At 45.6% G+C, this 12,319-nt stretch overlaps 1 protein-coding gene across 4 annotated transcripts in view; it reads left to right on the top strand.

Annotated features, from left to right (window-relative positions):
* The window catches only part of LOC115055341 (signal-induced proliferation-associated 1-like protein 2), a 73,304-nt gene that overhangs the window by 18,366 nt on the left and 42,619 nt on the right, over window positions 1-12,319 (top strand). For all 4 annotated transcript variants that reach the window (XM_029521071.1, XM_029521070.1, XM_029521069.1 and 1 more), the window contains exon 2: window positions 8,538-10,306. In XM_029521071.1, the coding sequence (XP_029376931.1) occupies window positions 8,806-10,306 (1,501 nt within the window). In that variant the 5' untranslated portion in view covers window positions 8,538-8,805. The remainder of the gene's footprint in view (window positions 1-8,537; window positions 10,307-12,319) is intronic.

Below are 12,319 nucleotides of genomic sequence, written 5' to 3'. Positions count from 1 at the left end.
TAACAAAGCATATGGTAGCTATTATGAGATCTGAATGTTGTGCAGGAAATGGAAAGAATTGACCATTTAGCAGTTTCTGTTGGGTAAATACGTACTGCTCCCTGAACCAAGTGAAATGGAGTCAGCTCACGGGTGACCCTTGTGCTTTAGACTCAGCTGCAGCCAGCACATTCCAGATGGAGCTACCGCTAGCACGGAGCGCGGCGGGCTCGGGGGTGCACTGGTGTAGGAAAACAAGGCCGATGTTCATGCAAGCAGCCTCTGTGATAAGACAACGGCAAAGAATAACCACCAGACCAAACCACAATGTCCACAACTGTCTTTTGTTTAATTTTACGCGTGAGGGCATAACTGTTGACTGATGAGGTGTGGCGAGATGGCTGTTGGAGGGCGGTGATTTTGTGTTAGTGCTGTAACCACAGGAGCAGCGGTGCAGATCATAACACGACTCCACGGCCTCTTAAATTTCTAGCTGTTGTCCGTCTTATATCTGTGCAAGGCTGTTTCCATTTCTTTGGGTGTTTTGGGGTAGACTGAAGTTTTATTCTCGTATGAAGCAACTTCCTTTTTCTTGTATTTGCAGAGATTCCTGTCTGGTTTGCTCAATCCTAAAGAGAATGGTTTTGGGTTTTGTTTTTTGTTTTTCTTTTTTGCTTGAGTTTTATATAGAGCAAAATGCAGACAGAGCCTCCTCTGAAGCTGCGCTCTTGCTGGAGGTAAGACGCTGCAGTGTTGATTTGATCTCGGCTGCGAGAGTGTGCACCGGGGGGCAATGACTAGGCATCAGTGAATGTGGGCATTTCCCTCAGTGCATTGAGGCCCAGCTCTGGGGAAAATGATGAGACAGTCAGTGTATATGTTTGTGTAGCACTCTGTGCTGTCTGACCTCTTTTCTTTTTTTTTAAATCTCTCCTACTGAATGTTCTTGTGCTGTTGGGTCAACTTAGTTCTGTGCACAGTGAGATGTAAACACAGAGCCTCTAATTGTCTCCTGCTACCGAAGACGCTGCCTCTGCTCTGCACGTGTTTTTGCATTGGTGGGCGTTGTCAGGTAAATTGGAGCACATCAGAATGGCCAGTGGTGACAGCATAATGCTCTCATCGGATACAGCCCACATACACGGGGCTGTCAGATAGAAACTTCATATTGTGAAAAACAGAAATGCACCCTCAGCTGTTGGAAAATGTCACGTTGCCGTTGCTATGACAAGATCAATAATTTCAGGGCAACTTTCAGAGAAACAGATTTCAGCAACATGTTTATTTCAAGACTACACAAGGATCTAAGGATATTTGTGATGTATAATCATTTTGGGAGCTTTTATGTCCTCATACATAATGCCGTTCATATAAGAGTTAGATTAGACTAATGCTGTTGATGAACTGGAGTTTAGCATTTACAGAAACCTAACCTGTAGCCAAAAATCTGAATGTGCCAGGATTTATTTTTTGTAATAGACTTTTAATGAAATTGAATAAATGGCAGCAGGCTCACTGACTTGGACCGCTCTTTGCTTGTTAAGCATTTTTAACAGAATTTTGAGTATGACAAATAGAATGATGTTTTAATGAAATGGTCACTTGCAATTGGCAGCTCGTCAAAACAACTGGCACTCATTGGCCTCCTCGTCTCTGCCCGTGTACTGCTTTGTTTTAGGGAACAAACACATCATCATTACCTCTTTTGGGCTCCTCCCTCCTATAGCCGGTGGTGGTGCGTAGACTCATTTCGGGCTTTTTTCTGTCCTGTGGACCTCGACCATATTCAGCAGCCACATTTGATTTAGGTTTGAGTGTCCCGGAGCTTGAAATGACAGGAAGCGATTCATGAGAAGGAGAGGGTGGGATTCAGGGAAACCAGCAAGCAAGTGGAGGGTGGATTTGCCTGTTTGCTTACTGACAGTCAATCCATATATCCTCTCTAATGGATAGTGCTGTCACATTGCTGCTCATCACCAGTAAAGTGTTATTCTTAATTCTGTGGCTTATTACTCATGTAACCCCACTTAACCTAAAAAATATTAAGCATCTTTGGGTGCTAAATTCTCAGCCATATGAATATTTAGGAGAGATAACGAAGCTTGATGTGGTTTGCTGCTAGTATCCACGCATCAGCCTCCATAATGCAGCTGGCTGGAGCTTATTTCATTGGTTTCCTTACCTCCCACCGAGGGTGAAACCCTTCATTCACACTGGCCATTAAAATCTCAGCATTACTCCCTGCAGGCAATATTGGCACATCAGGGTGTTCGGTTGGTGGTCTGAGCACAATGAGAGAGAGTGGGGTTAGCTGATTGGGCTCTTATTGGCTCAGAAATGTGTGAGTTATCACGGCGGACGGGGAAGGGGTGGGCTTGGCCTTTAATGGCAGGGCTTTAGCATCAGTGCTAATTTGAGTGTCAGCTGGTGGGAGATTCTTCCCCGTTGTGAGGTTGAATTGTGGGACCAGTAGATGAAAGGGGAAGAAGTTGAATGGTGCTTTTGGTTTTTCCTTTGGTTCATACTTTCATAGCCTCTGCCGATGGCGAGCGGTTTTATACGCACGCCCAGCACCCTTTTAGAAAGTGTCCCTTCTGGTTTTGGAGGCACTTGGGGAGGATGGTACGCCTGGTTTCCCAGGCCCCTGTTATGAACTCTCAAGGATAACTTCACCCAATTAATTGGTTCTGTGGTTTAATTGCACAAATCTCTTTGAGCAAGGTTTGGCAAAGCTCCCATTCTTGTTTTTTCTTTTCTCCTTTTTTTACTGCCTGCTCCTCCACTTACACTCCCCTTCTTAACCTCACATTCTCCTTTGCAATAACCCAGTTAAGGTAAAGAATCGCTCCAGTGAAGCAGAAACACAGATTTTCATAAGACTGGAGATGCTCGTATGTAGTTCAGTCAAATCCCTCCTTCTCTTGCTGCAAAGTACAACGAATTCAATATCTAGCCTGCCCAAAAGAACCCATTGCATACAGCCCCCCCCCCCCCATTCCTACCGCAAGGTTGGAACAGCTGCTCGCAATAGAGGATTGAAAGCAGCTCCCACGTTGTTTTAAATCAACTCCTCAGAGGGCGAAAACACTAACACCGCGGGGAGCACACATTTGAAAGGATTTGAAGGTGGAGTGACGTGGAATGTGATTCATTGTTTTGATTGTAAGTTTATTGAGGAATCAAATGGTGAGCAGTGAACCATAAGCAATGTACCTTCAGGTTTGTTTGCTTTCTGCTTGAAATTTTTTCCTTCCTCTGTGTTAATGATAAACACACTGTGACACATCCAAATGTTTTACTGGCTGCCGGATGTCAAGAAAGAAAGAAAGAAAGAAAGAAAAAAAAAAAAACACACACACAAGAAAACAGCAGATGTCAGGTAACAAGGAAGTGAAATAAATGAGGTCGGGAATACACTGACTAGAATTTACTTTGCATAGTAATACTGCCTGACTCACTATATGATGAAGTCCATGAGGTGGAAAATTGGCCTAATCGTCTTGGCCTCTAACCTACAATGCAGCCTAATTTGGCTGTAGGTGTGGAGGATGACTGCATCGTGTTTTGGCCTCAGCTCTGAAGGTCGAGGCGTCTTGGGGACAAGGCCAGCTCCTACTTCCTGCTTGCCGAGAGCAGAGCAGTATTAATGTGGCTCAATTACACAAGGCTAAATGAAAGATAATTGGACGTAATCACAGGCCCGTCTTCACCTCGGGGCTCAGAGTGCCCCGGCGGCTTGGTTGGGGTTAAACAAACATGTTTTACTTTGACCCGAGGTGCAACAGTGGAGGATGTCACATTTTAGAGGAATGTGAAAATTCAGAAATGAGGAGAAAAAGTGTGGTTTGGAGGTAATTGCCTCATCTGAAGGCCATGTGTCGTCTTTAATGCGTTCAGTTGTGGCCACACACGTGCAAATCTTGATATTTTTGCACAAATGATTGCGACTTCCTGGAGACTCCCTGTAATTTGAACATGCACTTTATACAGTCTGTGCAACATTGGGTTATCCATTTCATGCAGCACGAGATACCCTCAAACATCTAAGACGTCTCATTATACGGTATGTTACCTGCTAACTGAAATGAGCTTTGTTGCCAACATATCAGGCACGTAAAGGATTTGGCATTCCTCCTAAGAATATTTTTAAAGGGCTAATGATATGCCCTTGCTCTTATACAGCGTGGAGTGTGTGGCAAATTTTCTGTGCTGTCAGCCCAGAGTGGTCTCGTCTTTTTTTCAAAGTGGCATCAACTAGCGATTCAACGTTAATGTTTGCTATCTTGTTGTTGTTGTTGTTGTTGTTTTTTTTTTTTAGAACATCCCTTGCATTATGAATTTATTTCCATAAATCCCCCACTATCAGTTGACGTGTTTTCAGATCTGCAAGAGAGCTGCAACCAACCCCCCCCCCCCCCCCCACGCCCCACCAAAAAAAAAAAAAAAAAAATTCAGTTCAGGGCCTTTTTGCAGAGGGACGTTCTCTCACAGTGACAGTTGTGTAGGAGCTGCAGGAGTGACTAATGAGAAGTCTCCCTGTCTGTCTAAGTTGGCCGATATCATGCTGTGTCCTGCTCTGGTGTCGCAGCCTATCAGTGACGGTGGAGTATTAATCTCAGGATGGTGGACAGAACACGTTCACTTTTCTGACAGCGTATTAATATCTGCTGGGCCTTTAATCAGGCCACAGTGTCAGAAGATTATTTTAAGACCTGGCAGAACCACTGGGCTGCTCCTCTCTGGATGAACCGAGATGAAAGACAGACGATCCAACATCAGAGACAGAAAATGAGTTCATTACTGTAATTAGGCCTCTCTTCCTCTCCCATCTCTCCTTCTCCATCCCTTCCCCCTGTTCACCGGGGCTTGTGTCTTAAACACCCATAATGGCGATGCATTACTCCAGAAATAAAGGGGCTGTTAGCGAAAGCAGACCGCCCACCCTCCATCTGCTGCCTCCCGTGTACACACAGCCACAAAGGAAAGGACAGAAGACGGTCTCCTCCAGGTCACCCAGAAGATGGATTCTGCTGACCATGTAGCTCGTGGCACTCTCTATTGGAGTGCGGAGCTGGGGGGGGGGGTCGGCTGTGGAATGAGACATTGTGCGATGGTGTCCATTAATCACTGTTGCACGGGAAAGTGGAGGGAAGGAAAGGGAAACGCAGAGCGCCATGTTCAATGGTTTATCCTGTCCTGTCTGCAACACGAAATAAAGCTCACCCTCCACTAACCCCATGTAGAGGCAGGACAACACAAATGTAAAGAAACTCGTCCCTTAATTGAATTTTTTATTTTTATGAATTCACTACCAGTGGGGAAAAGATATGAATCCTATATTAACAACCAAGGATGAAAAAAACATTTAAAAATGTTAATTGAATTTAGATAATGGATAACTTTTTCATTTTTCTTAATTCTTTCTCATTTTGCATGATGTCATTTTTTTTTTTTTTCCAGTTAGTCTACCTCAGGAGGATAACACCCCCCCCCCCCACACACACACACACACACACACACCCCTCTATCCCTTTAAGCTGCACGTCAAACTGCTGTGAAAAGTCACTCATGCTGTTTTGTTGTCATGCATTGAGATTACAGTATGTCACTTTCTTTGTTCTTCCTTTTGTCAGTCACTCGTAAAAAGCCTTTGCTGGTGTGTCACCGTTGATAAAGCTGTTTGCACAGGTGGCACATTTTGCTGTCATTTTGCTCTAACTCTGAGCGTGAGAAGACAGAGGTCAGTCAACACGTGATATTTGGGTGTTGGTCAGCTGGAGAGCACCGATAGCGTCTGCTCCCTGTCATGCCCGCGGAAACAAGATGGATGTTGGAGAGATCTAGAATAAAGCTCACAACAGCAAGATTAGATTGAATGAGGAAAGATTCTTTTTGCGGCGTGACAGGATGTTTCAAAAGGTGTCTCGGGATGATGGATGTTGGGCTGCTTTTCTGCGTTTCTTTCAAGTGGTGAAATAAAATCAAACCAAAGCTCTGAAATGTTGTATCATGCTACACTACATCTAGACATTTAAATAAACAACCATACAAAAAAAAAAGTTTGTTTATATTAGATTTTGGATTATTTTGTCCACTCACATGTCCAACACTGTCCAAAGTACGCTTGCTGATGCAGTGCAGGAATTTTACCATAGTCAGTATTATCCTAAATCAGCATGACACGGGATTGTCTCCCCCCTGCAGCCTGCTTCACTCGCTGTCCATCTTTTCACATTCAATTTATTTGATGGGAATTAGGGATAAAAGATATGCAAAAATATGATTTGTGATTGTTTTGTTAGATATTGCTGTTGTAGTTTGATTCAGATGACCTTTTTAATTTCACTTCTTTCTTTTTTTTTATAAAAATGTAAAAAATGATGATGTGACTTTTGCTGGGGATTTTATCAACGAAAAATACTCCTTTTATAATTTACTGACTCAAGTAAATTGCTTCATCTATAATATGTTGTTCCATATTTGACCCTTTGCATATTGCATTTTCAATGCCATTTCTGTTAATTGTTCAGCACGAATATGAACATTCTTGGGCAGTCAAGATAAAATAGATGAGTGTGGAAGTACGACACAAATGGTCTGTATTGGAAATGAGCAGCTTTGGCCTTGTACTCCACAATGCAGCCAGTCAGAGAATCCATTATTCATCATTTGCCAACTGCGACATATTCCCAGAACAGTTCTCATCACTACATTATGAATTCACATGACACAACACAATATAATATCTTCTGTCCTCTCTAGGCCTTGTGTTAAATTACAGTGACTCTACAGTGTTTCCTGCTTATGAATGAAGCTGTGCTCATAACCAAGCCAGTCAATAATGGGAGCAAGAGAGAGGATCGTGGGTAGTTAGGCTGCAGACTGAGCTGAGATGGTATGATTATCAGTCTGTTCCTCTACATATGGGTCATGAATGCATTAACCTGTATTTGGCCCAGGCAGAGGCACATTCTTTATTCTAACAATGTTTCCCACCTTCTTCCCGAGGGTATTATGCTGAGTCTGGCTTGAAGCTAATCTTGATGTGGCCCACATTTTCCTCCCAAAATAGTTTATGCTCCTCCTTAGCAGTAAATGACAGAGAAATGTAAACAGTTGGCTGCAAGCTGAAGCTATTTTAAAGGTGGACGTGGCTGAAACAACGTTGCAAATAAAATAGTTTATCACTGTCTTCACTGAGGCAAAGAGGAAATGATGAGTTTGTTCCTTTCTCTCTGCGATGTGAAAGGTTTATGGGTAACTCGTGCACTTTTCACGAGATTGCAGTATTAAAAGAAATGAGGCACATAACCACCTCCGAAGAACAAGGGAAAAGCATTTAGGTCAATATGGAAAGACTTGCATTCTCTGCTGCGGAACTGTGTGGTGTGCTCTTCCATGCAGAAGTCAGAGGTTTGAGGAGATGAATCCAGCACAACGCCTCACTCACTTAGTCCCACAGGACACAGAGTACACCTAATGGTGTGGGGTGAGGATCGATACGAGAAGTGTTTCCTGGAGTTAGTCATTTTCTCTCAAAGTTGTACCCTTGTTGTCAGTACACAGTGCTTTCTTTGTTAGCGTGTTCATTATATTGTCCATGTCAAATCGTTTTTTTCCACAGTTGAGTGAGACTATACGACCGACCTGGTGCAGCAAAGGTCTACACAGGGCTGATGTTCAGCAAAATTACTTGCGGATAAAAATGAAAACCATGTGAGTTTCTGTGTGTGTGTTTGGGACATCTAAATTACCCAAGAGGGACTGAAGCAACATTTCAAGGACAAGCACACCAGTTTTTTCGCTGTCCGTCTCTCCATCCTCAGATGTTCCCGCTAACGAATGAGGCTGCTGATGTCAGCCTTTTGCCTGTTTATTATTTCCCCAGTTGAAGGAAAAACCAAACAAGAGGAAGAATAAACTTCTGCCAACCTCCCCCTCTGATGTCACTGTAGCACAAACTCATATCACCGTGAAATTACAGCATACCAGGTTTTTATTTGTCATAGCCAATTCACCTCATCAGGTTCGTGTTAATTTCCCTCATAACCAGCTACATCAGATAAAAAGGCGAGGTGGAATTGGCGTTGAATATGCAACGCTATCCCTGCTGTATAATTTTTGCTGGCTTGATGATGCTGCAAGTGGCTGGATGAGATCTTGCTACATGCGAACATTTAGCTGAACATCTGCATCTTGTTGCTGTAATATGCTTCACCACCATCTGTTAGGCATTGGCTGGAAGCACCAACAAAGATATGCATCTATCTTGTTATAAACCCATAATGGCACCAACCTCTCGAATACACTAATTAACCGTACTCGATATGCTCCACATAGATCCAAAACCAATACAGGCCTACATACACAATGGTGGGAGGAAACTGGGTACTAACAAATTAGGTCAGCAATGTTATCATTTTTATAGCGGAACTAAATATGCTGTTTTGTGGACAAGAAACTATGTTGTATGTTTCAAATGAAATTCTCTCGCAGTGTTGTAACCCTCTCTCTCTGTGTTTTAACATTTCTTCTGTGTTTCTGTTTCTGTGCCGTAGATCCGACTTCCAGCTGTCGTTCTGCGTTGGCGGCACGCTGTGAGAAAAGGCCCCGCTCGGCTCTGCCTCAGCGCTCCTCAGACACTTGTCCTTGACATCCAAATGCTGTGTGTCGAACGCCGTGCCAGTCGCCTTCTGTGAGTTATGACGACGGCTGCTTCGTCGACCCAGGAAAGGGGCCACTCCTCCGCTCACCAGTGAGCAAAGTGCACGATGCAATGAAGAAGGGTCCCGAAAGTCCGCTCTTCAAAAAGTCTGCCAGCAGGATATGAATATTTTGAGCCCTGTGACGGATAGCAAATCAAACCTTGTGGGAATTGTGGGAGGCCCAGAAGAATACTCCAGAGCCATGCAGTCAGAGGAGCTATTCAGCCGGAAACTCAAAGCCCTGAATGGTAGCATGGGACCGCCAACCGCCAACATGCAGGGCAAACCCGATGGCAAAACAAATGGTACTCCAGCCATGCCTAAAATGGGCGTCAGGGCCAGGGTGACCGAATGGCCACCAAGGAAAGACGGATGGGACGGACGGCCTTCGCCGAACTACCAGAGTGTGATACCGGTGTTTCAGAATGGCCAGCAGGAACACACTGTGGAAATACTGGAGCAAGGTGAAGCAGTTTGTCTGGAAGTGGACTACTCTGACAAATACACACTGAGCGACCTCCTCAGCCACTCGCCGCTTAAGGGCCTCCACCCAATCCGTCAGCGCAGTAATAGCGACGTTACCATAAGCGACATAGACTCTGAGGACATAATGGACCAGAATGCCGTCAATCCGAACACCGGGGCCTCGTTGCACCGCGAGTACGGCAGCACGTCCTCCATTGACCGTCAGGGGTTGACCGGGGATGGCTTCTTCACCATGCTCCGGGGCTACCGGGTGGACACCCTGGATCATCGCAGCATACCACCTATGGGTTTCCCTGAGCTGTTGCGTTGTGATGCCTCCCTCTCCCCCAGCCTACAAACAGCAGCCCAGATCGCCAGGGGTGAGATAGTTCACATTCCAGGCTACGACTATATAGACAACTCTATCCTCTACAGCAGGGAGCGGGAGAAGTCCTTCATGAGACGTCTCAAATCAGAATCGTCTGAAACGTCTCTGTTTAGGAAACTGCGGACCATAAAGAGTGAGAGCGATGCCCTGCGGCTCTCGATAGAGGACGACAGGCGGCCGCTCAGCTTCCAAAAATGCTTCGCCCACTACGATGTCCAGAGCGTACTTTTCAACATTAGCGAGGCGGTCGCAAGCAGAGCTAACCTAAGCCAGAGGAAGAACACAACCACCGGGGCTTCAGCCGCCTCAGCTGGAGCCGGCACCGGAGCTGTTGGAGGTGGACCCGGACCCGGACCTGGACCAGGTGCAGATGGTGGAGCGGCAGGATGTAGCAGTGGAAATGCCCCATTGTTTGAGTCTCCACTAGGCAGCAGGGAGGACTTGAACCCCAAGGAGAACCTGGACGCAGATGAAGGAGATGGGAAGAGTAACAACCTAGTGCTGAGCTGCCCACACTTTCGCAACGAGATCGGCGGGGAAGGTGAGAGGAAGATCTCCTTGTCCAGAGCCAACAGTGCCAACTACACCGGCGTGTCAGAGAGTTGCTCCTTTGAATCATCGTTAAGTTCCCACTGCACCAACGCAGGAGTGTCTGTGCTGGAGGTGCCTCGAGAAAACCAGCCGATCCACAGAGAGAAGGTCAAACGCTACATCATTGAACACATTGACCTTGGCGCATACTACTACCACAAGTACTTCTATGGAAGAGGTAAGGACCTGCTATGATAAGTGCATTTATGTTCAAGAAGGAGGATTTGAGAGACTCACTGTTTAGGATTACTAAACTTTCCAGGTCAAATCCATTTCCTTGAACCTAAACTATGGATGAGAGCAAGCTCCCAAACCAAACAGCCTCCGCTCAAAGGGTCAGATATCTTGACGGTCCAGTTATTTTTGTACGACCAGATGAAATAAGTTCCAGAACAATAGCGGGCTTGTGTTGGGTGTGAGGGTGTGCGTTTCACTTCCTCGGGAGAGGAGCGGTCATGTCCTCTCTGTGATAAAGCTCCGAATCCTGTGGAGAAGCTGTGATTAGTCATGTGAGAAGGGAGAGGTGAGCGAGAGGGTGTGTTGCAGCTGTTCCCTGCGGGGGCCGCAGGGGTGCGAGGACCCCTCGTAGGAAACTTTGGGGTCAGCAAAACTACGCCGAGGTCTCTGCTCCCCTCGTTTCGAAACCTGTGTGTCTGACAGTGGGAATACTGAGCTGACTCCAGCCCATCGCCACACTGTATGAATCTGGTTTTCCTTGTGTCTGTGTGTCTGTGTTTGCTGCTCTCAGCAGATTGAATTACTCCTTCATAAGCCCCCCAGAAAACAGCTGCTTCACCTTTCACACTCGCAGATGCCTGAACTTCTTCAAAAAGATACTGTGTATTAAAACATTCCTCACTCGGGGGCTCGATGTCTCCAGTCAAGGTTAATGAGACCATTATGGATCTGCTCCAGTTACAGTGCTTTTGAATGTACCACTGAGGTTACTGTGATAATCATTTAATGTGATATTTTGCCTTGTTCGCTGCTCATCCCCAAACGGGTGTGTGTAACCTCTTTCTGTGACAAACGCGGGTCATTGTGTAATTGAAATGCCTCCTTTTGCTGCCAGCTTAGATTTGATGTTGTAGTTTTCGGGGAAGATGCTTTCCTCTAAAGTATGTAGGTCAAGCCCTCGTCCCCTTTCTTCACAACGTGCTTTACTGGAGAGTAGTCTGTTATCACCTCCACTCGCACCAGCATGAACACGTGGAGCCACTTTATGGCACACTTTTATCAGCACGAGCTGGACATTGATCCTATTGATTGTCTAAAACCTCCTTCCACCCCAGGCAGCCCTAATGGACTCCACGTTTCCTCCACACTCACAGGCCAAGCCGTGTCACATACAGGTCATCATCACACGGCATTGCGATATAGAAATTCTAAGTAAAGCTAAATTACATTTTGGACAAGCAGACGGTGCAGTTTCAAGGCATTTGTGCAAGGTGGCGTGAAGGGAAGAAGGAAAAGAGCCGTTATTCGACACAACAATCAAACTCATCCATTTTTAAAACCAACGGCAAACTGTCAACACCAACTGATGGACGCCAGTGACACGTTAAAGCAATGTGTTGACAAAAAGCTTTCCTTCGCACTCGGCGCTGAGTCTCACGCTGCGCCGGCGGAGTTGGAATACCTTGTGGCCTCGTGCGTAGCCAGCCTTCCTTCCACCATTTGACCTTCTGCCTCACAGAGCATTTCCCTCCAGTCCGCTGTCCCTGACAAGCCATGCGATCCTCAAACGGTTAACCCTGCGTTGCCTCTGCACACTGCATTTATTTTTAATGCCGGTGCACTTTTTGCCGTAATGTCGGCGCCACAGTCACAAGAACTGGCATATTTACATGGCATGCTCAGCTCAGCGTGGATGCACTGGCTGAACTAAATCTTCAGAGGTCTCGGTGGCAATGTGAGCACTCAGAGTCCCTGCAGACGTTTTTCTTTGTTGTCTGAAGAATCCTTGGTCTCCTTGGTCTTAGCTGGGATTAGGGAGCTCTTGCTCAAGACAAAGCTCTACTCATGTCCAAGCTCTGAACACAAACACACACACAGACGAACAGACATTATCTGGCCATCATTACACTAATAATTTAATGTTGGACAGTAAGAGCTCTACATCCATCATACTAATGTATTAATACACAAGTGTATCATCTATTGTGTAATTGAATACTCTAATGCCAACTTG

This window comes from Echeneis naucrates, chromosome 15, assembly GCF_900963305.1.
Source record: "Echeneis naucrates chromosome 15, fEcheNa1.1, whole genome shotgun sequence".
NCBI lineage: Eukaryota > Metazoa > Chordata > Actinopteri > Carangiformes > Echeneidae > Echeneis > Echeneis naucrates.
This window is presented reverse-complemented; position numbering and strand designations above follow the sequence as displayed.